Genomic DNA, 25,346 nt, shown 5'->3' on the forward strand with positions numbered 1-25,346 from the left:
TGCTTGTGACCCCAGCCTGCTTCCCCTCTGCAGAGCTGGCCCGGAACAGTCAGGAACACCTCCAGCGCACAGTCAAATATGGGGGGCGCCTGCACCTGCCCTCCCCAGGCGAAACTCAGGCTCTCCTGGTACTGGAGAGGGGGGCGGCGGTGGCGGGTTCAGGAGGCTGGGCATTATGGAACTCCCTGGTGGGGGACAGGGAGTTGGGGCCTCTGGCCACTGGTGGACTGACCCTACAACCTGCCTTGGCAGAAAGGGCAAGGAACCCGCTCGCTTATAATTCACCTGCCAGGGGGTATGGATTACAAAACCAGTATCCGGACTTTCACGGTGAGCACGGGGCCAGGGAAGAGGGGCTGGGGAGAGACAGGAAAGCTGTGGCATCAGTTCTGGGCCTCCCCCACCCCGGCCTAGTTGCCCCCATCACACACGGCCCTGTCGACATGGCCCAGGTGGTGGCAGAAGTGCTGGAGGAACTATGTCTGCAAATGGGCATCACAGACCCCCAGGAAGTGCAGGAATTTGCCCTCTTCCTCATCAAAAGGGAAGGTGAGCCCCTCGCCTGGGGGGGGGGGGGGCGGCGCCAGGCTGGGTTCCAGGAGGCGGCTTACCTGCCGGTTGTGTGCGTGCGAGCAACTTCCCAGGCTGGGGCTGGCAGGACCGCGGGCAGGGCTGGCCCTGGATGTCAGGGCGGGCTGTGGACCTGGGCTCCCCACGCAGGCGAGCTGGTGCGGCCCCTGTGGCCCCATGAGTACCTCAACAACGTGGTGGATCAGGACATAAGCCTGCACAGCCGGCGGCTCGGCTGGGGGACCCCGCTGCACTTCGATAACCCCACCTACATCACCACCCACTACATGCAGGTCAGCTGCCGCGACCCCGTGACCCCCCAACCCCAGCCAACTGGTGGCTTGACCCTGGGCTGCAGCTTGCAGATGGAGCCCTGCCTGGGTGGGGGACGTCCGGGCCCCCTTCCCCTCACTGCCGTCCCCCCAGGTGCTGCAGGACTACCTACAGGGGAAGCTGCTGGTCAGCCCCCAGGCCAGCGCCCAACTCGCCAGGCTGGCCGCCCTGCAGCACCGCAGCAAGCCCCAAGAGGACCAGCTGTCGGAGTGAGTGTGCACACGGCCCCACCCCTCCTGCCACCCCTGGTCCCTGCTGCTGCTGAGGCCCACCTCAGCACGTACCCTAAGGGTCTCTCCTTCAGCCCCCGCATCCCCCACCCAATCTTCCAATGTCAAGGCCGCTCAACTTGTACCCTTCGTGGCCTTAACTTGATGGGCCTGGAGTCGTGGAGGCTACGTACACCTGACCTGCCCACCCCAAGCTCCTCATAGGCAGGGCCCAGGCCTCATTCGTAAGGCTGGATCCCCAATCTCACTCACAGTAGCCCCTGCTCATTTATTTAGCGCCTGCTGTATACCCCGCCTTGACTGACCGGTCTGTGTCCTAGGCGAGACCTGCTGGCTTACTTGCCAAAGCCGCTGCAGTCGAAGGTGAACATAGCCACCATAAAGCACCTGATGGACCAGGAGCTGGGGCAGCTGCAAGTCCGCAGCTCCCAGGAAGCACAGATCAGCTTCATCGGTGGGTCTGGGGCCCGGGAGTTGCAGGGGCCGAGGCAAGAGGCCCAGAAGGGAAGGGGGGTGGAGGGGCTGAGGAAGCTTCTCTACCTGCCCTGCCCCGCTCACCCAAGCTGGGGGCCAAGTCGGGCAGGTCCCAGGGCCCGAACGGCCAGAACACCTATCCTGGCCCCTCCATTCCCAGAGGCTGTGAGCCAGCTGCCCCTCTTTGGCTACACTGTCTATGTGGTGCTGCGGGTGAGTCAACTGGCCCTGCCCGGACCCAGCCTCCTGGGACTGAACCGCCAGCATCTCATCCTCATGGACCCCTACAGCCAGGTGGGCAGGCTCCTGCCCCAGTACCGGTCTGAGCACCCTTGTGCCGTTCTCCCGTCCCCCATGGTGACCCCAGGCTCTGCTGTCTCTGCTGCCCCAGAAACGGTGCTGCTCCATCGCCCTGAGGGACCTGCACCGGCTCCACATGCTGAGCCCCCTGGAGAGTAGGGGGCCCCCTGGCCTGGAACTCAACTATGGCTCTGCTGACAGCCCCCACACCATCTGGTTTGAGCTGCCCAAGGTGAGTGGCCGGGGCCTCTGACGACAGACACCCTGGCAAGGCGGGGAGTGCCTGACCCGGGCCTGGCATGCCCGGAGCCTGGGCCCATGCTCATGCCTGGGGCTCAGGTGTGGTGTGGGCCAGGGCAGGGGGCACACTGGGGAGCCCTGTCCTCACATGCCTGTTCCCCGGGCAGGCCCAGGAGCTGAAGTACACCATCACCTTCCTGCTGGACAGCAGCCTTGCTTCCAACTAGCGGCCGGCCTCACCCAAGAGGAATGGAGGAGGAGAGGAGATGAGGAAGGGGCCCCCCTCCCAGGTCCAAGTCTGACGGGGAAGGTCTCCCTTGGGTGCTGCCAGGCCATTTTGGTTTGGACCTCCCCACTTGGCTGTTCTGGAACCTGCCACAGCACAGCGCTGCTGGCCCACGTGGAGGCCACGAGGCAGGAGCTGCTCCAGTGACATCAGCTGAGAAAGCAGCAGGACTCCCCCTGGGAGGGCCTGGAGTGTGCGCTGCAGGAACTCGCTTGGGCATCTGATGCTGCCCAGGCTGGGGAAGGGGGGGGGGGTGCCCAGCTGGCCCCAGGCCCTGGCTCAACATCAGCACGAATCCAGGCCTGGGGGAAGCAAACAGTGAGGAAATAAAACTCCCAAGAGAAAAAGGCTGTGTTTGTGGGGGTGTGTGTCAAAACCAACAGGACTTTATTTCTCTGCTAAGTCTCCGTCCGGCCCGGCCTTCCTGACCAGGAGCTGAGCAGAGAGCAGGGCCTGGTTGCTGCCCTGCTCCCAAGCTCTGCACCTGGGGCCAGGCCACAAGCTGGCATCGCAAGGGAAAGGGGCAGTGGGCCAAGAAGCCGAGGCCAGCAGGCTCCTCCTGAGGCGGCCCAATGCCTCGGACAGGTGGCGTCGCCCTGGCCTACAATTCTTTCCTCCTGTTCCCCTGGCAGCAGCCACACACCCCCACCCCCCCACCCCGCCCCAAGCTTCTAATATGGGGATCTGGTTCGGAAAACCCAGCCAAGAGAGGCAGGGAGGCTAGGCGGAAGAAGACCTGAGACCCTGCAAGCAGAAAGTGGCTGGCCTCTGTCCCTTGGCCTTGATTTGGGAGGTGACTGGGGCCATCTCCAAAGCAAGGTATGGTTGGAAGGTATGGCCCCTGAGCAAAGAGGAGGCCCCTGATGGCTGCAGGCTTTCCACCTTCCCTGTTCCTGAGTGAGGCCCAGGCTGGCCCACAGTTGAGGCTGGGGGAGCACTCTGGCCCTAGTGGGCAGGAGCTGGTCATCTTTGTGGGTCACATAGGCCGTGCCAGTCAGCTTCACTCTCGCACCGGGCCCGACCGTGAAAAAACTGCTTGATGAAATTCTGGGCCTCTTCCTTCACTACAGATTCGGGAAGCGGGAACGTGAGGGCCAGTCCCCTCCCCACCACCAAGCCCCGCAAACACCTCTGGCCTGGTGACGTGGGCACTTACCGCTCCTTCCAGGAGAGGCCTTCTGAGCCAGCGAGTGTGAGAGGTGGCGCGCGAAGGCTTTAAATAATTCCTGGAGGCAGAGGGTGACAGGAGCAGAGAGCACAGACCCCTACCCTGCCCCCTCCTCCAGTGGCCCTCAGCCATGACCCAAAGGCAAGGCAGACCCCAGGGAGGGAGGCAGTCAACCTCAGGACTAGCCTGCTTCTACCCTGCTTTGTCCTCTGGCTCTGCTCCCTGTCCCCACGGCGCCCAAGTGTCCCAGGCCCAGCGGAGGGCAGAACCCACCCATCTACCTTACCTTGGATGCAAACTTGCCCTCCTTGTAGAAAGGGGTCAGGCATTTGACCACAACATTTGCAGCCTCCTTAAGGGAGATGCCAGGGGCTGGGAGAAGGCAGGAATCTTGGGCTGTGGGGTTCAAGGTGCCCTGATTGCTGGCCGAGATGCTCTCCTTGGCCTCAGCTAAGATGGAGGCATTGGCTGAGGGGCGAGGCCTCTTCTGAGCCTGGTTCTCTGGGTTCTCCTGTGTAGGACCAGAGTGGAGAGTCACTCTTGGGTTCCCTGTCACTGGCCCCTCCCCTCGTTCTGGAAGACTGGGCCTCAGCATCCGCTGGCTTCCTCCAGCCTGTCCCGTCTATCCCTGGGATGTAAAAAAGATGACTTTCCCCAAACCCCTCATCCAGAGCAGAACAGGTGTCGGCCTGGTCTACAGCCTCCTCCCCTATGGCCTTGTCCCTGTCCGTACCTGCTGGGGTCTGGACCGCTTGCCCCTGGGTGTCTCCTTTGTGGGGGTGGGCTGGCCTTCAGGGGGCCCCTGGTCTCTGAGTGTGCAGGCTCTGGCCAGAGGGGAGAGCAGGCATGAGAACTCCAGCCCCCAGCCGCACCCTCAGCTCAGCCGGCCCCGCAGAGCGCACCCTAGGAACGGCCAGAGCTTCAGAGGCCCAGGTAGCAAAAAGGATTCCAGAGAATTTCAGAACTATCAGGGCCCTTACCTTGGCCTCTCCCCGGTGCACTCCTTGGTCTGGGGGAGCGCAGCCAAACACCCCAGGGCTCCATCCTCCCTTGTGCACTTCTCTGGGGCTGCTGGGGGTCCCTGCACTCCCTCACAGGAAGGGCCGGCACCTTCTGCCCCTGGGGCTGAGGGGAGGGGAGACGGGCTCCTGGCCCTTTGGCAGAAGCGGGCGATGTTCTGTGAATCCTTGAGGGCCGCTGCGGCTAGGAGCTGCTGCTTCTTGCTGGCCCGGGCCTTGGCACCGCCCTTGGAGGGGCTTTTCACCTTCTTCTCAGGGGAGGACCCCCCACAATGAGCACTGCTTCCAAGGGCCTCTCCTCTGGGCCCAGGGAGGGGCTCATGGGAGTCCCCCTGGAGGCTGTGGGGCTGGCTGGGGGGCTCCTGCTCACCTCCCCACACTGGCTGGGGGGCTTGCTCCTCAGCCCACATCTTCTCCATCAGCTCAGTGGCCGTCTGGAATGAGCAGGAGCCTCTGGGGAAACCAGCTCCTACCCGCTTGGGTTTGAGCTGTGAAGAACAGAAAGGGTTGTGAGGGCACTCATGGGCTGGTCCAGGAATGGCTGAGCTGGTGGGCTCTTGGGAGTGGGGAGGGAGAGACCCGGCAGGACACCTCAGGGCGGTCAGGCTGAGCAGAGCACAGCTGTGGGGGCTGCAGAGGGAAGCTGGAGGGTCTGCCGCGGGGCGCCTAGGGCCAGGGCTGCAACGCCAGGAGAAGGCAAGCGGCCATGCCCTGGCTGAGGACAAAGGACGTGATGCCTTTCCCAGACCCAGGTTTGGGGTGGATGCCAGGACGCTGCTCACCGAGTACACCTGGGAGGCCGGCCGGATGTCATACTCGGTGGGCTCTGGGGGCTGGGCCTGCGCACTGCAATTCCTGGTATTGCCCCCCACGTCGTAGAGCTGCCCATCCTTGGAGGCTCTGTGGATCTCAGCCACCTGATTCAGGGACAGGCAGGGACGCCGTGACACCCACTAGCTCCTGAGAGCTCCAACCCAGGCTTTCCACAAGTGGGCTTCTGGGGCTCGTGGCTGCAGGTAACTGGACACTGGACGAATTCCAGTCCTGACGGGGTTGGCCGGAAACACCTCCAGCCGGCAAAGGGAGGTCAGGCTCCCGTCGTGTAAGCGGCCTCCTGGCAGCAGGAAGGCAGACAGCCTGGGAGGCTGGAGGGACTGTCTCTCCCACCCTAGCCCAGAAGCATGCCCTGCCCAGCGCCCACCTTCTTCAGCACACTGGCCTTGTACAGGTTGGCCGCCTTGGCATTTCGGAACATCTCATGTTCCAGCTCCACAGCCTTGGCCTGGAGATCAGGTCTGAGGACAGGAATGAGCACTAGGCGTCAGGCGGGCCTGAGCCCTCTCTCTGTGGAGCTCCTATGGGATTCTCCCTGGGGACCCTGGAGATGACTTTAGGGCCTGGTGGGAATGGCCGTGAGCACAGGGATTCTGACCCGGACCCCAGGCACCCGGGGGGCTTACCGTCCTGCAGGCACTGGGAGAAGGGTGGGTCACAATCTGGGGGAGGGGTGCCCAAATAAGCCAGAAGGGATGGGGGTTCTTGTGGTCTACAAGGAACAGGGGCTTGGGGAAGCCTCTTTGGCCCCTGTGACCCAGGTCACTCACCCGTGGCTGGTACCTGTGGCCTGGCGGTTACTGCTCAGAGCCTCCTCCAGAAGCCCCAGGCAGTGCTCACGGGCCTACACAGGGGAGGGAAGTCGGTCACTCAAGCCTCAGGGTTGGGGAAGGAGTCCGGGGGGCGGGTGTGAGGAGCTGTCCACCGCTTACCTTCACAGTGAGTCTGGGGATCTTCCTGCTAGATGCCTCTTTCAGGGGACAGTCCTCATCTGGGGGGGGGGGGGAGTGCAAAGAGGGGTGGGTCCGTCCACTCTACCTCTGCTTTCTGGAGTCCCCAGCCCCCCAGTGAGACATCTATACCCTAGGCATAGCCCAAAAGCCCCTGGGGACATTTCTGTACTAACCTGGGGGCACAAATTCTTCTATCTTGGGGTCTTTGCCCTGGAAGATGACATGAAGGGCCTATGAGGCATCTCACTTAGCTGTAGGACAGCCCCCCCATCCAGCTCCAGGGTAGGGGCTGAGGGCATGTGAACGGGGGGCCACCTGTGACCCCAGCAGGCCCCCATCCCCTTCACCTTGCGTAGGCTCATCTGTTTCTGGTAGAAGAGATTCCATTCCCGCTTGTGGGCCTCGTCTCTGCCCTCGTCCCCACTGCCTCCAGAACCTTCGTCGTACCTAGGGGACAGGCTAGGTGTAAGCAGCCCTGGGCCTGGGTTCTATCCTCCTGTCATGCTTTTCTGGTGGAGCACTGATGTCTCTGATAGCCTGGCAGGTAGGAGCAACACCAAGCTCCTAGCTCCGACATGGCCCACGGGGACAGGGAGTGAACGATGGCACTGGGGCGCCTTGGCACAAGGGGGGAGGCCAGCCTATTTGCAGTGGGTTGGGGGCCCCTGACTGACTTCACAGCCCCTCACCTGCTGAAGCCCCCATAGCCCCGGCGGCCTCCCTCATACAGCTCAGGGTCAAAGCCATTCCCCTGGGAAGGCCCGATGCAAGTCTTGTTCCAGCTGCTTCTGTGCTCCAAGGCCTCCAGCTGCTTCCGCAGGGCCACAGGGTCCCGGCAGTGGTCACAGCCCTTGGTGCAGGCAGGGGGCGCATCCCCAAAGTACTTGGCAATGGCAGCATGGCGGCACCTGGCAGAGGCAGCACAGCAGAGGTGAGGGGTGAGGGACCCAGGCAGGCCAGCGTTCATCCACCCACTCCCTACACTCCGGCCGAGGAGCTTTACACGTGGACGCCACCCTCAGTATCTCACACACCTCCTGCTGTACAAGCCCGACGAGGCATCATTTGGTCACCCATTTTACAGATGACGACAATGAGGTAAAGGAGCTTTCCCAAGGTCATACAACACATCCGGAGGAGCCAGGGTGTGACCCCCACTCTGTCCTGCTTCACTACAGGTTGCTCCTCTAGGTCCTGGCCTCCTGCTCTCTCCTCTGCCCTCCGGCGGTGGGGCGCCCTGGGAGTAGCTGCGGCTCTGGGCACAGATCCTTAGGGGAAGCACTGGACGGCTCAAAGCCCACACGTTCCTGCAGGCCTGGGGGAGATGGCGCTCTGAGGCACGGCGCACGGCGCCCAGCGAGCCCTCTTTGTGACTCTTCACCCTTTCCCGGAGGCGGGGGACGGAAGGACCAGCACAGCGTGGCCCTACCCCTGTGTCAGCACTCTGCCCTGCTTCTATCTCTTGGCGACCTTCTTTGTTCCCAAGAAGACTGCGTATGCAGCCCGGAGCTGGGGGACTGCCCGAGAGCAGAAACCAGCAGCTCTGAGAGCCGGCATCGTATGCTGCTCACTGGTGAGGGCAGCGAGGAGACCAGCCCTGGCAGGAGTCTCATCACATCCCCCAGTGCCTCAACCCTGCCACAGCCCCCTTGCTGCGGTACCAGACTCCAGCTGTCTCTCCTGTGACTCCCAGGATGGGGGCACAGCTGGTCCTTGGGGCAGCTGCAGAGGCCCCCGAAGGGGCCACAGATCTCTCAGGGCCCTTCCCAAGGGCCAGTCTTGCTGCAGGAATGTGGCACGGGGTAGGGGAGCCTGCGAGACTGGGCGGCAGAGAGAGGGCTGTCCAGGCACCACATCCCGGGGACAAGCATAGGTGGCGTCACTAACCAGAACGCCTCTCAACGTGGGCACCGCCTGGAACTGCAAGAAACACTCTCAGGAGCTGCGCCCCTGAGGGGCAGGCACCAGGAACAAGAGCTGATGGTTACACAGGCCCTAGGAAGTGGGGTCTGGCTGCCTCGTTTAGAGAATGCAGCTTTGAACGGCAGGAGATGGCAAGGGGGCCCAGGCAGCCACCAGAGGGCACTGTTCCTGCCACTCCTAAATCACCGTGGGACTCTTCGCATCGCCAGTCTGTGCATCTGCACAGTGGCCGCCTGTCCAGCCTCTGGGAGGCTCTGGCATCCAAGTGGTGTGGCTACACGGTTGGCTTCCTTCCCCCCACCCTCCCTCAAGCCCGGACTCACTGGGGTTTTGTGCTCACACTCAAAGGGCTCCATTGAGAGCTCACAGATGCGGGCTGGGGTCGGCTCCTGTCCTGCTGGGGTGGCACAACCAACCAAATGTCAAAGGGCCCTGCCAGCCACTGAGCCCTGGAGCCCGTCCCTGCCAGCCAGGGCCAGGCGTACGGGGACAGCTCCAGCAAACACCCTTTGGAAAGACTGAGATCAGTAGGGTCCTCCCTCCTCCTGGGGCTGAGGAACACCAGGCACTTCCCCGGGCAAGCAGGCCACATTCAGGTTACTCTCGAGTCACCCCCAAGTTCTTCCCCAAGATGCCTCCCCAGGGGGTTGGCCTTGTGGGTGGGCTGGCAGCTCCTCACTATTCACTTTTTTTCTTCAGAGGGGCCAGAGGGCGGGAGCAGCCAGGGAGTCTCCAGAGAGATAGGTTGGGGGGGATGGGCCCAGAGCCCTCCTGAGGGTAGGGAGGGGGCCAAAGAGCTGGGAGTGCTGTGCGGCCTCCCTCCACCACCCCAAGGCTCAGGTGGAGCCTCCCAGGGAACAAGAGAGCGGACCTCCTCTTTTATCAGCTCCCGGCCCAGGCCCAGCCCACAATGGCTTAGCACACACCCGCCCAGAGGGAGAGGAGAGGAAGAGGAGGAACAGGAGAGCCGAGCGCGCCCAGCCAGACCTCCCGGGGGCAGCACAGCGCACAGGAGTCTGAAGCCAGCCGCCGAGGTCCCAGCAGGGATTCCCTCACCGGGGCAGAGGCAGCAGTGGCACTGCGACCCCCCCTTGGTGACCGCCCCATGTAACCTGACACTTGGATCTCCAGGACGACCAACAACAGAAAAGCTGAGGCCGAGACAGCAGCTGGCTGTCAGCAGCCGGGAGTTCCACACGCTCTGAGGAAGGCGCCCAGGGGCAGATCAGGAAAGAGGCATCTGAGAAGGAAGGAAGAGGTGGTGGCTGGGCCGAAGACAGGCCCAGGAGGCTGCTGGGCTCCCCGGCATGTGCGGTTGCCCCCCAACCCCACACCTGAGTTCCTAGGTGAGTGGTGCCAGCCACAGATGATAGGGTTGCCGGGGGGGGGGGGGGTGCGGGGCAGCCAGGGTCCCCTGCCCCAAGGGTGGAGAGCCACCATCTACCTGGAACACAGAGGCTCACGGGGGTGCAACTTCATTTAAACGTGGGCTCTGCCTTCTTTTGCTGGGACCCGGCACTGGGGGGACACGGGCTGAGTGCTTTCCTCCCGGCCTGCTGAGCACGCAGAGGGGCCCCGAGTGCCTGCTTACTCTGCAAGTTAGTTTAAGCTTGTTCTATTCGGGGGCTTAAACAAGGGATTTGGCCTTCCTGGCTTGGGAGAGAACTGCTGCCTGCCCGCTGAGCTTCCCTTTTTCCCAGGATCAGTGCAGAGCCCTCTGTGTGCCTGCCTTCTCCCAGTGCAGGCGGCTCGGCGCAGGGTCTGCCCCGCCAGTGTGCGCCCCCCAGGAGCGTGGCGGGACCCGCAGCAGCTCTGCCCATCTGTGTCCTGCATCAGCGAGGCAGCTGCCGCCTCGCGCGAGGGGCTTGGCCCACTCACTGCCAGGTGTCCTCAGCTCAGAGCTAAGCCCAGGTGCTCCTCCCTGGGCCCATGTGGAATCCCGTGAGCTCCCAAGTCTCCCTGAATGCTGCGCCAGAAGCATGAGGGCCTGACTCTGAGGGTGGGGTGGGGAGAAGGCGATGATGGTGAGGCTGGTGGAGGACCCGCCTGGTATTTGGCCCTCTGCCGTGCCACTGGAATGCTGAGCCCAAGACGGCTCTTTGAGCAGCCCCGGGAGCAGCCCCCTTGGGCAGGGCCCCATGAGCCGAGGCTGCCTGCTCCTCCTGCCTCCCTGCCCCCACCCTAGGGTTAAAGTCTCCCTTCCCCGCCCCCCAAATGTTTCCCCCAAAGCAAACAGGCTAGTATCTACTTAGAAAGAAAAACAACAATCTAGGGAAAAGTGGAAACCAAGGATCAGTCCAAGTGTTCTTGGCTCATAAGAGGCTGTGGGATTTGGCCTGGGTTGGTGGCTGGGGAGACTGAAAGCCCTGCAGCGATGAGCCAGGCATGGCAGAGAGGGGCCAGGCGCCGGTTCCGTGTTGCAGGCAGTGGGCAGGGCTGGGTAAGGGAAGGGCGCAGTGGTGAGCCCAGGGCTACCCCTGCTGGCTCGGATCTGCAAGGCAAGCGGGTGGGGAGCTGAGTCCCTGCAGCCACAGGACATAGGTGGTCGGGGTCCCCTGAACACAGGCGCTGAGCTGAAACAGCAGGGTGATGCCTGGCTTCTGGGGCTGGGGGAACCATCCCTAGCAGCAGGAAGTGCCTCCTCCGGTCCTGGAAAGCCACGGGGTTAGGGAAGCAGGACTGCTCTGGGTTCAAATGTCTACTTCCCACAGCAACTTGGAGCCAAGGCAGAAAAGGGCATCGTCTAAGGCTTGATGCAGTGCCCAGTGGACACCTCTGCCTTACTGGTCAGGCCTCTGGACCCCGCAAAGCTGCCACAACCATCACTTTGCCCCATCATAGCTGTTTCTCAAACAAGACAGGGCCCAGTGGGGCAAGAGTGGCTGCAACCCACCATGACAAGATGACAGGGGCCCCGAGCCATTAGCACACCACTTATCAGTCGTAAACAGGCCAGCCTGCTGCCTGCTCTCTTCCACAAAGGGCCCCTGGAGTTGGAATATCAGTTTTGCAAGGAGGAAACAGGGAAGCTTCAGGACCCAGTGGCAGCTGTCTGGCCTGCAGGATGCCCGCCTGCTCTGTCACAAGGTTCTCTGTGCCAGGAGATGCCACACAAAGGAATGTTTTCTGGTCCCTCCCACTCTGCCAGCCTTCACCTCTGCCCGGCTCACCTCCCCCTCCATGGGCTGCCATTTCAGCCACTGAGCACCCTCCAAAGGTTCCTAGAAGGGCCACACACAGGCAGCCAAGGCTGCTCTCCCTTCCTGGGGCCGTGGGAAGCCACTTGCTTAGGCTGCCTCCAACCGAAGCACTCCCGAGCCTCATAGGGCTGGGACGGACTCTGATTGCCTTGGTTCATGGGGAAGTACAGTTTTGGAAGGAGAATGGATGACCCTCCTATCTCCTTGAGATAGACCAGAAAGATAAACGCGATCATCCGTACCCGCTCTGGCCTTCCCTGTCTTCCTCCCTCCAAATCTGAGAAAGTAAAAGGGACAAGTAGCAGCCAGCCTCAGAGTACCCACGTTCCCTGGGTCACAGCTGGGAACTGGGACTCCCTACAGAACCACAGCTGAGGAACATACCGCACGGTCACCTGACGACTGCTGGTTATATTGGGCACCAGGCATCAGGCACCCCCCGGGCCTCTCTTTAAATAGCCCACTGGGAAGAGCGCCTGGGACCTGCTGGAATGTGCCTCCTCCCTCTTAGGAGAACAAGGTCCCTCCAGCTCCCACGGTACCCACTGAAGTTTATTCTGCTCAAGCCCAAGGTGGAAATGGCAGAACGTCAACTGAAAAACAAAGGGGGTTCCCTGTCAGCCTTCGGGGCAGAACCTCGGCTGTCCAGTGGCCCCATTCTGTTCACAGCCCAGACAGAATCAGTGAGCAGCCCGGGATGAAACCCCACAGCTGGCACAGCTTGCTAACTCAGCGCACCAGAGGAGCCCTGGGCGCAAAGGCACAATGCCCTCCACGGCCACACGGCCACAGGCACGGCCTGCCACTAGCGTGGACTGGCATTCCTCCCAGAGGGGGGCCCTAGGCCCCAGAGTCCTCTGGGTGGGACTCTGCAGCGTCCTGACTTCACAATGCCTGGAGGATGGCCGACTTCAGAGCCGAAGCTTCTGACCAACGAAGCCCACCTTTCCTGCACAGCCAAGCAGCCTGGGCCCAACCTGCATCCTCCCTGCTCTGGGGATCACACCCCTCAGACTGGCCAGGTCTCCACACCGCTTCTTGCTCACAAGCAGAGCCCTCCCCTCCACAATCCCTCCCCGGGTCTTTGGACCTGGAAACACAAGTGAAAAAGCCGCTCTTGCCCAGGTGGCCTCTGCCCGCTTCCTCTTTCAAGGAGTCTCTGATGGCTACATTAGGCAATGCAGGCACAGGGCCAATCAGGCTGAGGAAGCCAGACCGAGCGGAGACGAAGAGGGGAGGAGAAAAGGTGCCCAACTCCTGAGCCCTGTGCAAAGTCTCCCCCAGGGCTTTGCTGGGCACCTCTGTTCCCTCCTCCAGGAATGAGACCAGCAGGTAGGCTACTGCACTCCTGAAAACACGGGAATTGGGGGTGCCCAGAGAGGCCCCAGAATGAGAGGGGACCACCCTCCTGGTGCAAGTCCACTTCACTGGTCAACAGGGGGTGGGGGCGGCGCGTGTTCAGTGTGACCAGAGAAGAGGGGCCCTATGCGTGGGAAGGAGTTTGGTGAATCTGAGACAAGATCTGGCCGTCTGGTGACAAGCTACATGTGGTTCTCAGAGAATAGGTGTGGCCCTGGCCTGGGCGTGAGGTGCCTGAATAAAAGCAGTGCTCCAGACTCATGAGTGTGGAATGGGGCTGATCAGGCAGAGCACACCCGCTTCTAAAGGGCTCTGGGGCCCTGGTCCCTGCACTGCGCCTACTACATGGACGGTGCCCTCAGTAGGCCGTGCTGGGGGCTGACTTGCCTTGCCAGCCAGAGAGCAGGCTGCCTAAGACAGGCCTCCAGGAGAGACAGCGTGGGGCAGTAAGGGGGCTGGCCAGGCTCCCCATCCTGCTGTGTGACCTCAGAGGAGCCACTTACTCTCCCTACTCTCCCAGGTCTGTTTCCCATACATAAAGGGAAGCAGGGATAGATGACCCGTGGCATTCTAGGATCCCGTGCCCCTTAGTACACTTGGAAACCGGGATCTTGATCTCCTTTATAGAAACATGCTGACCCTGGGGTGGGGCGTGAGAGAAGAGGGGGATCTAACTCCAGGAGCCTCCCACTTCTGACAGGAAACCCTCTAATCCTCCAGGGACCCATCTGCCTGCTACCCTCAACATCACTTAAAACACAGCTCCCGTCTCCAGCCTGCCCCACCACCTGCCTTCCCCTCACACACCACAAACATCCTGGGAACGCAGGACATAGATGAAGCTCCCCAGAGGTGTTTGGGGAGGGTCTCTGAAACAGTGTACAAGGGGGTACGACTGCCCCCAAAGGCTTCCTCGATGCTCCTGCAGTGGCCAGACGCCCCCCGCCCCGAGGGGAATCACATGTGCAGGGCCCCAACGTGTGCCAGGATCTGGGCTAGCCACCGCTGTGCTTCCAGGAGTCAATCCAACAGCCTCGAAAGATGGGCATCTCCTCTCACGTAAAACGAGGAAAAGAAACAGACTCAGAGAGGCAAAGTGAGACACGTCCATGTCACAGAAGCGGGAAGGGGGCAGGCGGCATCGAAACAATGCCCCCTGGAGCGGCAGCTGACCAACGGAGAGCAGTTACCCTGTGGAAGAGGAGACACGGGAGGCACATGCCAGCTGCCGTCCAGGTCCCGAAGGCCCGCGAGGCAGAAGAGGGGTACAAGTGTCCTGTGTGACCACGGGCGGGACCAATGAGGTGAGGAGGAGGTCCCACTTTACAACGATCAGCGCTGTTCCAAGAAGGAAGACGGTAGGCTGCCATAGCAGGTGGGAACCCCCCATCTCACCAAGAGAGGCTCACAAAAAGGCTGCATGCCAAAAAGAGTGCAGGGAGCCAGGTACAGGGTAAAAGGTTCAAGCAGATGACCTTCAAGGTAGTTCTAAGACAGCTCTACCATGGCAGGAGTCCCAGCAGTGACCGGCTTCCAAGACTGCAGCCATCTCAGGAGAACCTGCCTGGACCCGACCCAGGACGAGGCGGCAGTAATTAGATCCTCAGGTCTGGCACGAGCCCCTGGCCACCTGTTACCCTCCCTTGGATTAGAGCTGCCTTGGTGAACAAGTTCAGGCTGGGTTGGCACAAGCTGTCCCTGGTCCATCTCTGAAGAGGCACTTGCTCCCTTGTGTCCACTGATGGGCTGAGGCCGGAGGGGAAAGACACTGACATCGAGCACGCCCCAACTCACAGTCCCAGCCTGGACCTTCCCCTTCAGCCTGTCGGGCACCCTTGGACAGGAAGAAGCTCTCAGTCAGGGGCCTGGAGGGCTGAGTTGCCACATAGCTGGGGCAGGGGTAGGGGCAGAGGGGACTCTCCTGGCCTGAACCAGCAGAGGAGGCGCTGGTAAACCAGCCTGATCCCATCCTGAGAGGATCCCCTTGGGAAAAACTGCAGGAACACAATGTCATCTCTTCCTCCTCAAAGAACACTGAATGAGTAAAGAAATTGGGCTGGGGGGGGGCCCTGAAGGGGCTCAGACCACCTCCCCGTTAGCTCTCACCTCCAGCTGACCCTAGCTAGAAGCCCCCATGTGCATGCTGGAAGAAGAACCTGATCCTTCTGCCCCACATATGATGGGAGGCAAGAGTACCAGGCTGGAATCCTAAAGCCCAGTCTCCCTGCTGGGAACTGAGGGGAGGCACCCAAAGTCCTGAAGGACCCAGGGGTCACCAGGGGAGCTGTGCCAGCCCTAGGCGCCCCAGCAAAACCAGGAGTGGTGCCTGAGACAAAGGAATGTAACAGTGAAGTCACCCCACCTCGAAGTCAGGAACCCTGGCCAACCGTGGCCGGCTGACAGACCTCTCCTGTGTCTGGCTGTGCTGGGCAGCCCCCATGGCAGGGCCTCGGGCTCCCTGCCGTCACCAGCTTCCCCCACCACGGGTGGTGTCGGCTGGGTCTGGGTCGGGGCTGAGGGCCCCAGTGGTTCCCTCCCCGCTCATGAGCCACAGGGGTACAGGGGTGAGACCTGACGAACTCGTTCTGCGGGCTGCAGGTGGGTGGGGCCTCCCAGCCCTGTCTCTGCTCAGCACTCCCGGCAGGAGCCCGGCAGGAGCCCGGCGCACCATGGCAGCTGCCAGCTTTGTGCAGGAGATGCGCTCCATGGGTGAGAAGCTGCTGCTCAAGCTGCAGAGACTCCCGCAGGCCGAGCCTGTGGAGATCGTGGCCTTCTCGGTCATCCTCCTTTTCACAGGTAAGCTGGGGCTCTCCCATTCTCCCCGGCGGCCCTGGCTCTTCCTGGCATCCGGGAAAGGTGAGACCGTGGTGCTGGCCAGAGGGCTGGCTAGGTGTCCCCCAGACCGAGGAGAAGCAGATGTCCCTGGGGGAAAGCCAAGGGACCGCCCTAATCCTCGACAAGCTGCTCCAGTGATGGGGTGGTGCTGGAAGCAGGGCCCAGAGGCAGCCCGGAATCCCAACCAGGGATGGAGGGAGCGAGGCTGTGGGCAGCGGAGGAGACAGGACAGGGAGGTCAGGGGCCCGTGGCCGGCACGGGGACAGCCGACACCTCCCGTCAGACTCTCTTTGGGCAAAGATCCCGCACACCTCCAGAGGGGTTTCCTTTTAAGTCGGGTGTGTGTGCTCCCCCCCGCCCCCCGCCCGAGCTTCCCGTGCTCTCTGCTTCTCTCTCCCCCCCCAGCTACCGTGCTGCTGCTGCTGCTGACCGCCTGCTGCCGCTGCCACGCTGAGCGCAGACGCGGGAAGGTCCATGCCCGGCCCGTAACCCCACCGTGAGGGGCAGACATGAGGACGGCACATTGGCGAGGAGGCCGCCAAAGCCATGACCCCAGGTGCCACGTGGCCCTGTGGCCCTCAGCCCACAAGACGGCACTCCGTGGCCCCAGCTCCGGCCCTGCCCGGGAACCCGCCACCTGCAGCCTTACCAAGGAAGCAAGGGCTGGGACAGCCACCAAACTCTGACCTGCCAGGGAACCCCGGGGGGCCGGGGAGGAGTCAACTGCTTCAAACACCGAGTCAACAAAAACGGGATTCTTTCCCAACCTGCACCTTTTAACAAAACACAGAAGCAGGGTCCCCACACTTGGATGGAGAACAGCCTGCATCTGTGGGGAGCTGGCCCTTGGGGCCCCCACGCCAAAGAGGGGCTTTGTGCAATAGCTACTGGATCCCAAGCTTCCCACCAGAGGGGAGCATGTCAGTATTCTGCTCCGGTATTTGCCCATTTCTTTCCCAGTAAAAGCTTTCTGTTTATGTGTTTCCGCGGCGCCAGACTCCCTGGCCTGGGCTCGGTGCTTCTGAAGGGCAATGTGCCAGAATTCCAGGGGTGTGGCCGGTGACTGTCCTTGCCAGGCCTCTGCACTCCCTGTGCCCAGGAAAGCTGGAAAAACACACAGGCAGGAATGCCATGCAAGAGGGAACCAGGGGAAGGGTGAGGGTGAAAGTCCCGTCGGCAGCAACTGCTAACGAGCTCTGGCTCCAGATGCCCCCACTGCACGGACCTGGGTTCTGGGCTCAGGAAGGCCGCTGCGCAGCTTCCACCACCGCTTACTTGACCTGCACACCCCACACCAGCGGGCTCAGGCCACTGGGTCTTCCCAAACTTCTGGAGTCAGAGAAGAGAGGTCAGGCCCCTACTGTTGTCCATAACCTGCATCCTGACCCCTCAGTCTTTTCCCCATCGTGTGCCAGGCTGTCCGGGAGGAAATCCTCACCCCGCCGCTCACCAGCTGTGTGAATGCGGGTTAGTGATTCGACCTCCTCGAGCCACATTTCCTCCCCTCCGAGACTTCGCTAACCCCGGTAGCTGCCTCCTGGGGTGAGCTTGTGAGGAGAAATTGAGATGACCTACAGCAAGCACTTGGCACAGTACTGGGCATATCCTAAGAGCTCTGGAGATATGAACCATCGTCATTATCTGCCCCTCTGAACAAGAGCAACATGGACCCATTTTAAGGATTGGCCCTGCCACAATGTAACACCACCCTGCCTCCCTCCCTTCAGTTCACTTTCTCTTCCAGGTAGAGCTGCCAACCCAGGAAAGAGGTTGGGGGAGTCAAAAAGCTCTCCGTGGTACCTCCCCCTCCATCCCCGCTGGTCCCCCAGAGCCACTAGGGGTGGAGCCCTGTCTATCTAGAAAAACGGAGTGCAGAGGGGATGCCGGGCAGGTGGGAGAAACTCTGGCTGGTTTCACTTCCTGGTGTCCACTGACTTGTCTGACGGGTTTGGTTTAGGTTGAAGACCCAGAGAGGAAGTACTTCCACACAAAAGAAAAGAAATTCAAGAACCAGGCTGTACCCACCCCACAAGAACGGGATTCAGAATAAGATTCAGAATAACAATGGTAACGATGAGGATGGTGAAGGTGGCAGGTGATGATCAGGTTGGCTGAAATTCCCTGAAGGCTTATGTGTGCTTGGTCACTGCCTAAAGCATTTTTTTTTTTAAAGATTTTATTTATTTGAGGGGGGGGCAGGGAGGGCACAGAGGAAGAGTGAGAGGGAGAAGCAGTCTCCCCACTGAGCAGAGTCCGATGTGAGGTTAGATCCCAGGACCCCAGGATCATGACCTGAGCCGAAGGCAGACGCTTCACCAACTGAGCCACCCAGGCGCACCAAGCCTAAAGCATTCTGATGCAGGTGATTTTGTTTGATCACAACAGCCTCAGTGCCATGGGTACCATTATTATCCCTATTTTAGAGATGAGGAAATTGAGCCTTAGCGACACTGGGTCACTTTCCTAAGTTCAACCAGCTAGAAAGTAGCAGAGCCAGCCTCTGGGCCCAGCCCACCCAGCTGCAGAGCCCCTGCCCGCCACACCCAGGCCCTGAAGCCTCCCAGCTGCAGTGCAGATAAGGCTCCCATCCCATTATCCTCCATCAACCGATCTTAGATCCCACACCCAAAACTGTCTTAAAATCACCTCCCTGTGAGTGGGTGGAGCCCGAAGAAGTAAGAGCTAGGCTGGGGCCCAACTAGGTCTCCCTCCCAGAAGGAAAACAGGGAAGGTGGGAGGGACCCAGATGGGAAACCCTGCCCTTTTCAGTCCAGGCACCAAGAGCTGGAGGGGCCCCAGGAAGCCCTCAATCGAGGAGATGCTCAACAGCGGGGCAGCCCAATTCCCATGGGCCTCTCCCTTAAGCAAGTTTACATCAGCACTAAGAATGTCCCTTCCTGAGGCTGTGCCTCTTTGCTAGGAGATTCTGGCTCCCTGGTCTGGCTGCCAAGAGGTGGCGACCATGGGCCATTTCTTTGGCATTCTCCTCCTCCTAACTGCTGAGCCCAAATAAGATGCCATCCTTGCGCTGCTGGGAAGGCTTACTCCTTCCCACTTGGCAGTAAACTGGCCCACGCAGAGCCCCACCACTAATGGCTCCCCACGGCAGTCCTGGGCAGGCTTTGGTCCCACTCAGCTCAACAAATCAGATCGGCTCCAGCGCGACAGCAGCCTGGCACACTCCCAGCACGGGTCTTCTAGGGAAGAGAGGCAGGGAGAGGAAGCAGCAATCCCCCCATTGTGGGAAAGAACAAAAAGAGAGGTACAGCAATGGTGGCCATGGAAGGGGAGGGCAGCAGGCTGTCTGCGCCCTGAAGGGCATCTGGCTATCACAGGTCTCCATTCCTGCCACCAGGCCCACTGGAACAAGCCACCCCCAAGTCTGCCTGCGCTCACTGCTGCACCGATTTCCCAGCTTCATCAGGCCTCCCCTGACTCTGGCCTCTACTCCACAGGAGCCTCTCGCTTCCTGCAAAGGTCCACACTCAAGATCTGCGCATTTTACCGGCTATTATGCCTTATCAGAAACCACAGTAGAGCCCCGGGTACAAGAATCTCATTAGCAAAACCTGGCAGAGAGCACATAAAACACTCTTCTCCTAAATCTGTTTTCTCAAGCATTAACGTTCAAGAGCAACCTACAGTAAAAATCTTCACGACATAGTTGCCTGTGGGTAACACAACTTCCAGACCCAAAAACTGAGGACAATTTTGTTCTCAAAAGTAGTCTCCTCACCCTCCTCAGGACCTGCTGCCTGCCATGAAACACCGTCCCCTGGTCCTACCTCTTCCGTGGTCTTCATGCCTGAACCTAACCTCACTCCTTACGGGGGATCCCCTCCGCCCCCAGGCCAGGCTACACCACACACACCAACAGCATTCTCCACCTCTTCCCATAATGTTCCCTTCATGATGATCATTTCCGTAGGATTTTCTGATCAGGGCCAGCAATTAACTGGAAGAGTTGGTTAAAGCCACTTTTGTGTACATGACACAAAACGTTCCCCACGCATCTCATTTTAAATGGAAACATATACGTGCACATTCCTTGGCCAATCTTTTTGCTGTAGGGCCAACGCCTTTCCTCCAAGTGTGGGGTTTGCTGGCCAGAGTTCCTATACTGGCTATTTGCTAACTGTGGTTACTATAAAGCAGAACAAGAACTTAAAAGACATCCACAGAGGGCGCCTGGGTGGCTCAGTTGGTTGGGCGACTGCCTTCGACTCAGGTCATGATCCTGGAGTCCCAGGATCGAGTCCCGCATCGGGCTCCCTGCTCAGCAGGGAGTCTGCTTCTCCCTCTGACTCTCCCCCCTCTCATGTGCTCTCTCTCTCTCATTCTCTCTCTCAAATAAATAAATAAAAAATCTTAAAAAAAAAAAAAAAAAGACATCCACAGAAATCGGCGTGTGAAATCCTGGATTTTTGCAACATGTTTCCAGTTGTCTTGCCACATCTGTTTTGACAGACATACTGAGTGATTCCAAAGTCATTCCAAAGTGGTCAAATAGGTGCTTATAGCAACAACTCCCACCACCACCACCACCCCCCCCCCCGACCCCACACTACCCCCGCCCCCTTGAAGTGTGGCAGGGAGCTTCTGAGCTCAGTCTCTGCAGCCAAGCTCCACAGCTGGGTTTAAACCCCCGAGCAGTTACTTCTTGGCTGGATGACCTTGGGTGAGTTGCTTCACCTCGGTGCCTGCTCCCCAGCTGTAAAACTGGGGTTTCGGCGATTCCTGTTGCTCCATGTTTTTATGTAACATTAAGTGTGATTATGTCAGTACAACAAGGACAAATGCCACAAACAGGTTTGGGAACAAACAGCTGACTCCTGATAAGCATCCAACTTCACTGATGGAGGAAGTAGGCGGCTGTGCTAGAGATCAGCCTGCTGGCTGGAAGCATTCAGCAACCAAGGGCATGCGTCAGTATGTTTTACGGAGGGAAACTTGAAACATCAGGTGAGCCCATGACAGTCAAGAAGGACTTTACTGAACTCGCTCATCATCTGTCTCCTCCAACCCCGGCTGCACGTTAGCCTTGGCCCGGAGGCTTTACAGAGCACGGGGCTCTGACTGCCCAGAGACTGAGCTAAGTGATACCAGGCAGGGCCCAGATGATTCTAATGAGCAGGGCTGAGGACCAGCGAGCTAGAATGGAAGCCTGGATGGGCAGGACCTGCCTCACTTGGTTCACAATGGACATGAGGTACCTCGCGCAGTTCCTGGCCACACCAAGCACTTGAATCCTAACTTTTAAGGAATAAATGGTGGCCGCTAGGTTTCCAGTTCTGCTTCCTCGCTGCCCCATCCATCACACCAGTGGGTAGGACCCAACCACATGAAGCAGCTGAGAGGCCGGCAAAGGCACTAGGGAAAAGTTAGCCTCCACAGGACCCTGGGGCCTCAATTGTGATAAAGACCTCGTTCCAGAAGGCGCCAGCTAGAGCTAGTTAACCATTCACCAGCCCCACAACACCGGAGGAAGAGAGCAGCCCGGGTGCGGCTCCAGCCCAGGGCTTCCTGGAGTCCTGGGCTTCCTGTGCTCTGGCCAGGACCTCCCAGTCCACAGGCTGGCAGCCAGACAGAGAGGAGAGGCAGGACGCAGCCACAGGCAAGGCAGACAGGTGGCCTGACACAAGGGTCCTGGATCCAGTCTCCTTCCCCACCCTACCCCAAGCCTGACTTCTCTCGGTGAGGACGCCTGAACATACTACCCTGAGCAGCCCCCAAAACGACATCACAAAAAGAACAGAACGCAGCTGAAGGGGTAAGTATGAAAGGCAGAAGGGGAAGGAGGTTGCTAGGTAACAGGCCCTAGCCCCCTTTGTTCGCTCCCGTGACAGCAATGAGGTCTGGTCAGGGCTACTTGGCCATGACAACACCTTTTCCTCCCAACAGTCAGGGTGCGGCTTGGGCCCCCAAAGTGTGGGGTCTGCAGGATTACCCCGACCGGCCCGCTCTTAGGACACGGGAGTGTTAACAGCAGAATCAGGTAGTGACTCCTTCCTTCCGCTACTCCCCTCAACTGGCTCCCGGCCCGCAGCCTGCCCACCCGAGCTGCTTCAAGATTAGCTAGTTCTTCTGTTTCCAGCTGCCTCCGGGGGAGGTTACTGAGGCCTCGGCTGGACTCAGTCCGCTTCTTGACTCTGATGCTGATCTCTCAAAATGCTTCCCAAATGTTTGGCAGTTGAGGCAGGGAAAACAGCAAGGATCTGTAGCGGTGCGTTTTAGATTCTAGCTGAGTAGATCTCAGGGATGGGAAAGTTCTTGCTCACACCAGGGCGTCGAGCCCAGCATCCCTGCAGAGGTGGGACAGCTGGTCTGAGACTGCTCCAGAGGATGAAGTGGGGGTGGACAGCAGCTCCTGGGACAGGGCCTTGGAGAGGCCCTGGCACTCAAGGCCTCTGTCCCCTCTTTTCCAGGTTCACATGGACAAACTGACAAACCAGAAGCTCATGTGGAATGATGAGTTCTGGCAGAATCCATGGGACCAGGGAGGCCTGGCAGTGATCAGCTTATTCATCACCATGATCCTGTTTCTCATTGTGTTTGCCATTATATTTGGTTTACTCCCTCCACTTAAGAAGGTCAACCGGCATGAAGAGTCGTGACCTGACTTTCTGGGGGCCAAGAAGGGGCCCACCTGTTAACTCTCAAAACACCATGTACCTTTTCTTCAAAGCCCTTTTAAGAGTCTGCAATTATACATACATGTTAACGTAATTAATTAATTAACTAATGTGATTGTCTAATAAGTGCCTGTCTTCCCCATTGAACAGAACACCACAAAAGCAGGGGATGGGTCTCTTTCTGCTCACCACTGTATCCCCATACCCAATGTACCTGGCGCGGAGTCCGTTTCAAACAATATTTGCTGGTTGAATAAATGAATGAATGAATAAATGATCAAACAAATGGATAGACAGACAGATGCTGGGCTGCCGGCTCCCCCAGACCACAGTCCCCAGATGACAGCACCCAGTTCAGTTGAGGCCCAAACACAAAGTTGTTCTTCTATCTCAGACAAGGTACAGAGGCCTCTAAGCTGGAAGTTGCTTCAACCTAATGACGGTTCCTTTTGACACTAAGAGACGAAGAGCACCGTCCGGAGTGAACAAATGCTTGTCACGGCCACAGCTGGACGTGGAGGAGAGCGGAGCACCGCTGGATGCCCCGCCCCGACCTCATTCATACTGACCTGAGTGTCTCTGCCACTGGTCCCAGAGATGCCCAGGTCTCCCTCACAGGGTCCCACAGCCCCCACGCACCGCAGACCACCCTACAACACCATCTTTGTAGACGTGTAACTGCCTCTGCCAAAACCGCCACACCGGCCTGGCCTTGGCAGCCAGGTGCCCTCCCTTAGCAAACAGCTGCTTTCACTTAAACCACAAACCAGGACTATTCTTAGAAAAAGAGCAAATATCTGGTGGGGAATGGGCGATACACCACTTATGCAAATAAAGAGACATTTCTTTTTCACTCAAAGAGCAATTGCACACTCAGCCACGACAGCAGTGCTTATTTCATGCCAGGCAGTCCTGGAATCAGGAGCCCTCGTACGCAGCACACGACGTAGGAGAGATGAGGCTGCGTGTGGCGCAGCGGGAGGCCCACTAACACGGAGACCCCCGGGCGCACTGAGAGGCCCCAGCTCCCCAGTAGGACACAGGAGAAATAAAGGCAGGGGCCCCTAGCAAGGCCTGGCCAGTTGCTGGGCGGCTGCAGCCCAGAGGCACATGGCAGAGCTAACCCTTCAGACAGTCCCACAGAGCCTCAGACTCATCCCAGAAAAGAACCCAGCAGGGGTATTTCCAGCAGAAGGGACTCTGACAACGAGCAAGGACACCCGGCCCTTTCATTATGAGCATTTTGCTCAAGGAGCCCGAGAGGGCCTAATTTAACAACTCCCTGTACTAGTGCCTGAAAAGGGCTCTGGTCGAGATGGCTGTGGGCAAGGGTGCCAACCACCTCTGCTGGGCATGGCTGTGCCACAAAGGCCAAAGGAGAGACTCAGAGGAGCCACCAAATCATCAGTGAGTAGGAGGGGGTGGGAATCAAAATACATAGCCCAAATAAGTACCTCTCTGGTTTCCAGAGGAGAGCCCCAAACATCTGCTAGATACCAGGTCTATGTACTTGCTCAGCTCCAGGCTTCAAAAATCTAGTCTTGCAAAAACCAAGATGGGGCATATATATGAAATGGGCATGTCACTAAAAATCGGGAGACCCAGGATTAGTGGCGTCTGTCTACTGTGAGCTTTGTGACCATGACCTCTCTGGGCATCGGTCTGTTCATCTCTAGGTCTGAAGCAATCACTTCTGCCTCATCTACCTCACAGGTAGACCAATATGAGTTTTTCAGATCAAAGGGCTGCATGCATGCAAAGTGCTCCCAGCTCGTCCAGAATCATCCCAGCTGTCCCTCGTGTCCCGAACCTGTCCTGCCACAACCTGCCTGTCACTGAGCAGCCATCAGGCTCTTTCAAGCCTCTGCCACAAGCGCATACAGATAAAACAGAGAAGTGGATTCCAAGTAGGCGGGCTGGTGTTACGATAGAAAAGCTGACTTCTCTCCAAGCTTATTATCCACCCCCAAGAGATACGGTAGGTCACATGGCTCTTTTTGGGTCCAGGATAAAAGTGAATCCTACTCAAGTGAAGCCAGTGGTCCAGCTCAGTGTCAAGTGATGACCACAATGCTAATGGCTCAGAACCAATCACATGATTCATGACAGGGTCACTCATGGGACCATCTACTCCAGAAGTGGATGGAGTGGGGTGAACGGATGACCACCCAAAATACTGAATGAGTCTTCACACTGCTAGTTTCTGGGGCCTTCCTGGCAAGGATACGGACTTCCAGACTGCCTGATAGGAAATGCCCCACACAGTAGCCTTCAGCAGGCAGCATGCCTTGGTGGCCCAACAGCTGCCCTACATTAGCTGGTTAACTAGTAGGCGCTCCGGGGGCAGGGGGGAGATCTCACTAACCCATTGCTCTACATGTTAAATAAGTCACTCACCCCAGTGCTTCACAGAAGGTCACCAGGGCATCAAAGGCCAAGACAGCAGCTTTATCAGATGCTTTGTTCCCTCTCTTTTCCTGGAGACAAGAAAAGACCACTTAGCAAAAGTCTTACATAGCTGAACTACCTTGCAGCCTCAACAATGATGAGGGAGAAAAATATCAAATGACAGTAAGAAAGCCATTTACAAAATGGTGTCCCCAAACCAAACCATGCATCAGAATCACCCGGATAACTTTATTTTTTATTTTTTATTTTTAAAGATTTTATTTTCAAGCAACATCCACACCGAACAAGGGGCTTGAACTCACAGTCCCGAGCTCAAGAGTCACGTGCTCTACTGACTGAGCCAGCCAGGCATCCCCCACCTGGATAACTTTCAAAAAGTGACCTAGAGCCCACACCCAGACTACTGAATTGAACTTTCTGGAACGGGAGCTTTGGGGAGTTTATTTTCAAAAAGCTGCTCAGGTGATTCTCATACAAAGGGCCCAGGGACTGGCATTTGGGAACCATATATAATATGATCCATATTTTCCTTTAAGATTTTATTTTTAAGTAATCTCTACACCCAACGTGGGGCTCGAACG

At 58.8% G+C, this 25,346-nt stretch overlaps 4 protein-coding genes across 8 annotated transcripts in view; 3 read left to right on the plus strand and 1 right to left on the minus strand.

Moving 5' to 3' along the window:
• Positions 1 to 2,770, plus strand: part of MYO15B (myosin XVB) — a 28,800-nt gene extending 26,030 nt beyond the window's left edge. The window contains 9 exon segments of the mRNA XM_078066394.1: positions 34 to 128; positions 253 to 330; positions 453 to 549; positions 721 to 863; positions 997 to 1,112; positions 1,454 to 1,587; positions 1,768 to 1,901; positions 1,999 to 2,139; positions 2,315 to 2,770. Coding sequence (XP_077922520.1) covers positions 34 to 128; positions 253 to 330; positions 453 to 549; positions 721 to 863; positions 997 to 1,112; positions 1,454 to 1,587; positions 1,768 to 1,901; positions 1,999 to 2,139; positions 2,315 to 2,374 — 998 coding nt within the window. The 3' untranslated portion in view covers positions 2,375 to 2,770.
• Positions 2,771 to 2,783: 13 nt separating this feature from the next.
• Positions 2,784 to 25,346, minus strand: part of RECQL5 (RecQ like helicase 5) — a 34,446-nt gene continuing 11,883 nt past the window's right edge. The window contains exons 7-19 of one of the 4 annotated variants that reach the window (XM_036088652.2): positions 24,754 to 24,833; positions 7,097 to 7,315; positions 6,755 to 6,854; positions 6,581 to 6,617; positions 6,387 to 6,445; positions 6,225 to 6,298; positions 5,822 to 5,915; positions 5,403 to 5,537; positions 4,582 to 5,108; positions 4,335 to 4,425; positions 3,888 to 4,112; positions 3,590 to 3,659; positions 2,784 to 3,497 (exon numbers count right to left, since the gene is read on the minus strand). In XM_036088652.2, coding sequence (XP_035944545.1) covers positions 3,397 to 3,497; positions 3,590 to 3,659; positions 3,888 to 4,112; positions 4,335 to 4,425; positions 4,582 to 5,108; positions 5,403 to 5,537; positions 5,822 to 5,915; positions 6,225 to 6,298; positions 6,387 to 6,445; positions 6,581 to 6,617; positions 6,755 to 6,854; positions 7,097 to 7,315; positions 24,754 to 24,833 — 1,812 coding nt within the window. In that variant the 3' untranslated portion in view covers positions 2,784 to 3,396. Of the gene's footprint in view, positions 3,498 to 3,589; positions 3,660 to 3,887; positions 4,113 to 4,334; positions 4,426 to 4,581; positions 5,109 to 5,402; positions 5,538 to 5,821; positions 5,916 to 6,224; positions 6,299 to 6,386; positions 6,446 to 6,580; positions 6,618 to 6,754; positions 6,855 to 7,096; positions 7,316 to 24,753; positions 24,834 to 25,346 lie in introns of those variants that run through there. The other 3 variants (XM_078066077.1, XR_004916208.2, XR_004916209.2) reach the window with 3 other exon arrangements.
• Positions 8,835 to 16,707, plus strand: SMIM5 (small integral membrane protein 5). Of its 2 annotated transcripts, none has more exons than XM_078066078.1 (4): positions 8,835 to 8,926; positions 9,462 to 9,676; positions 15,488 to 15,685; positions 16,130 to 16,707. In XM_078066078.1, exons 3-4 carry the CDS (start codon positions 15,559 to 15,561, stop codon positions 16,222 to 16,224), a joined length of 222 nt encoding a protein of 73 aa, XP_077922204.1. In that variant the 5' UTR covers positions 8,835 to 8,926; positions 9,462 to 9,676; positions 15,488 to 15,558; the 3' UTR covers positions 16,225 to 16,707. The 2 variants fall into 2 exon arrangements, with proteins under 2 accessions (XP_077922204.1, XP_035944565.1); XM_036088672.2 differs by lacking the exon at positions 8,835 to 8,926 and adding an exon at positions 9,244 to 9,364.
• ERLN (endoregulin) lies at positions 16,843 to 22,450 on the plus strand. The gene is made up of 2 exons (XM_078066079.1): positions 16,843 to 21,494; positions 22,150 to 22,450. The coding sequence occupies exon 2, from the start codon at positions 22,156 to 22,158 to the stop codon at positions 22,336 to 22,338; it is 183 nt and encodes a 60-aa protein (XP_077922205.1). The 5' UTR covers positions 16,843 to 21,494; positions 22,150 to 22,155; the 3' UTR covers positions 22,339 to 22,450.

Source organism: Halichoerus grypus, chromosome 2 (assembly GCF_964656455.1).
Source record: "Halichoerus grypus chromosome 2, mHalGry1.hap1.1, whole genome shotgun sequence".
NCBI lineage: Eukaryota > Metazoa > Chordata > Mammalia > Carnivora > Phocidae > Halichoerus > Halichoerus grypus.

Excerpts from the sequence above, each read along its gene's own strand:
- ERLN (XM_078066079.1), top strand. The coding sequence starts at position 22,156 with ATGGACAAACTGACAAACCAGAAGCTCATGTGGAATGATGAGTTCTGG.
- SMIM5 (XM_078066078.1), top strand. The coding sequence starts at position 15,559 with ATGGCAGCTGCCAGCTTTGTGCAGGAGATGCGCTCCATGGGTGAGAAG. Across the intron at positions 15,686-16,129 it reads GGTCATCCTCCTTTTCACAG|CTACCGTGCTGCTGCTGCTG; the intron begins GTAAGCTGGGGC and ends CTCCCCCCCCAG.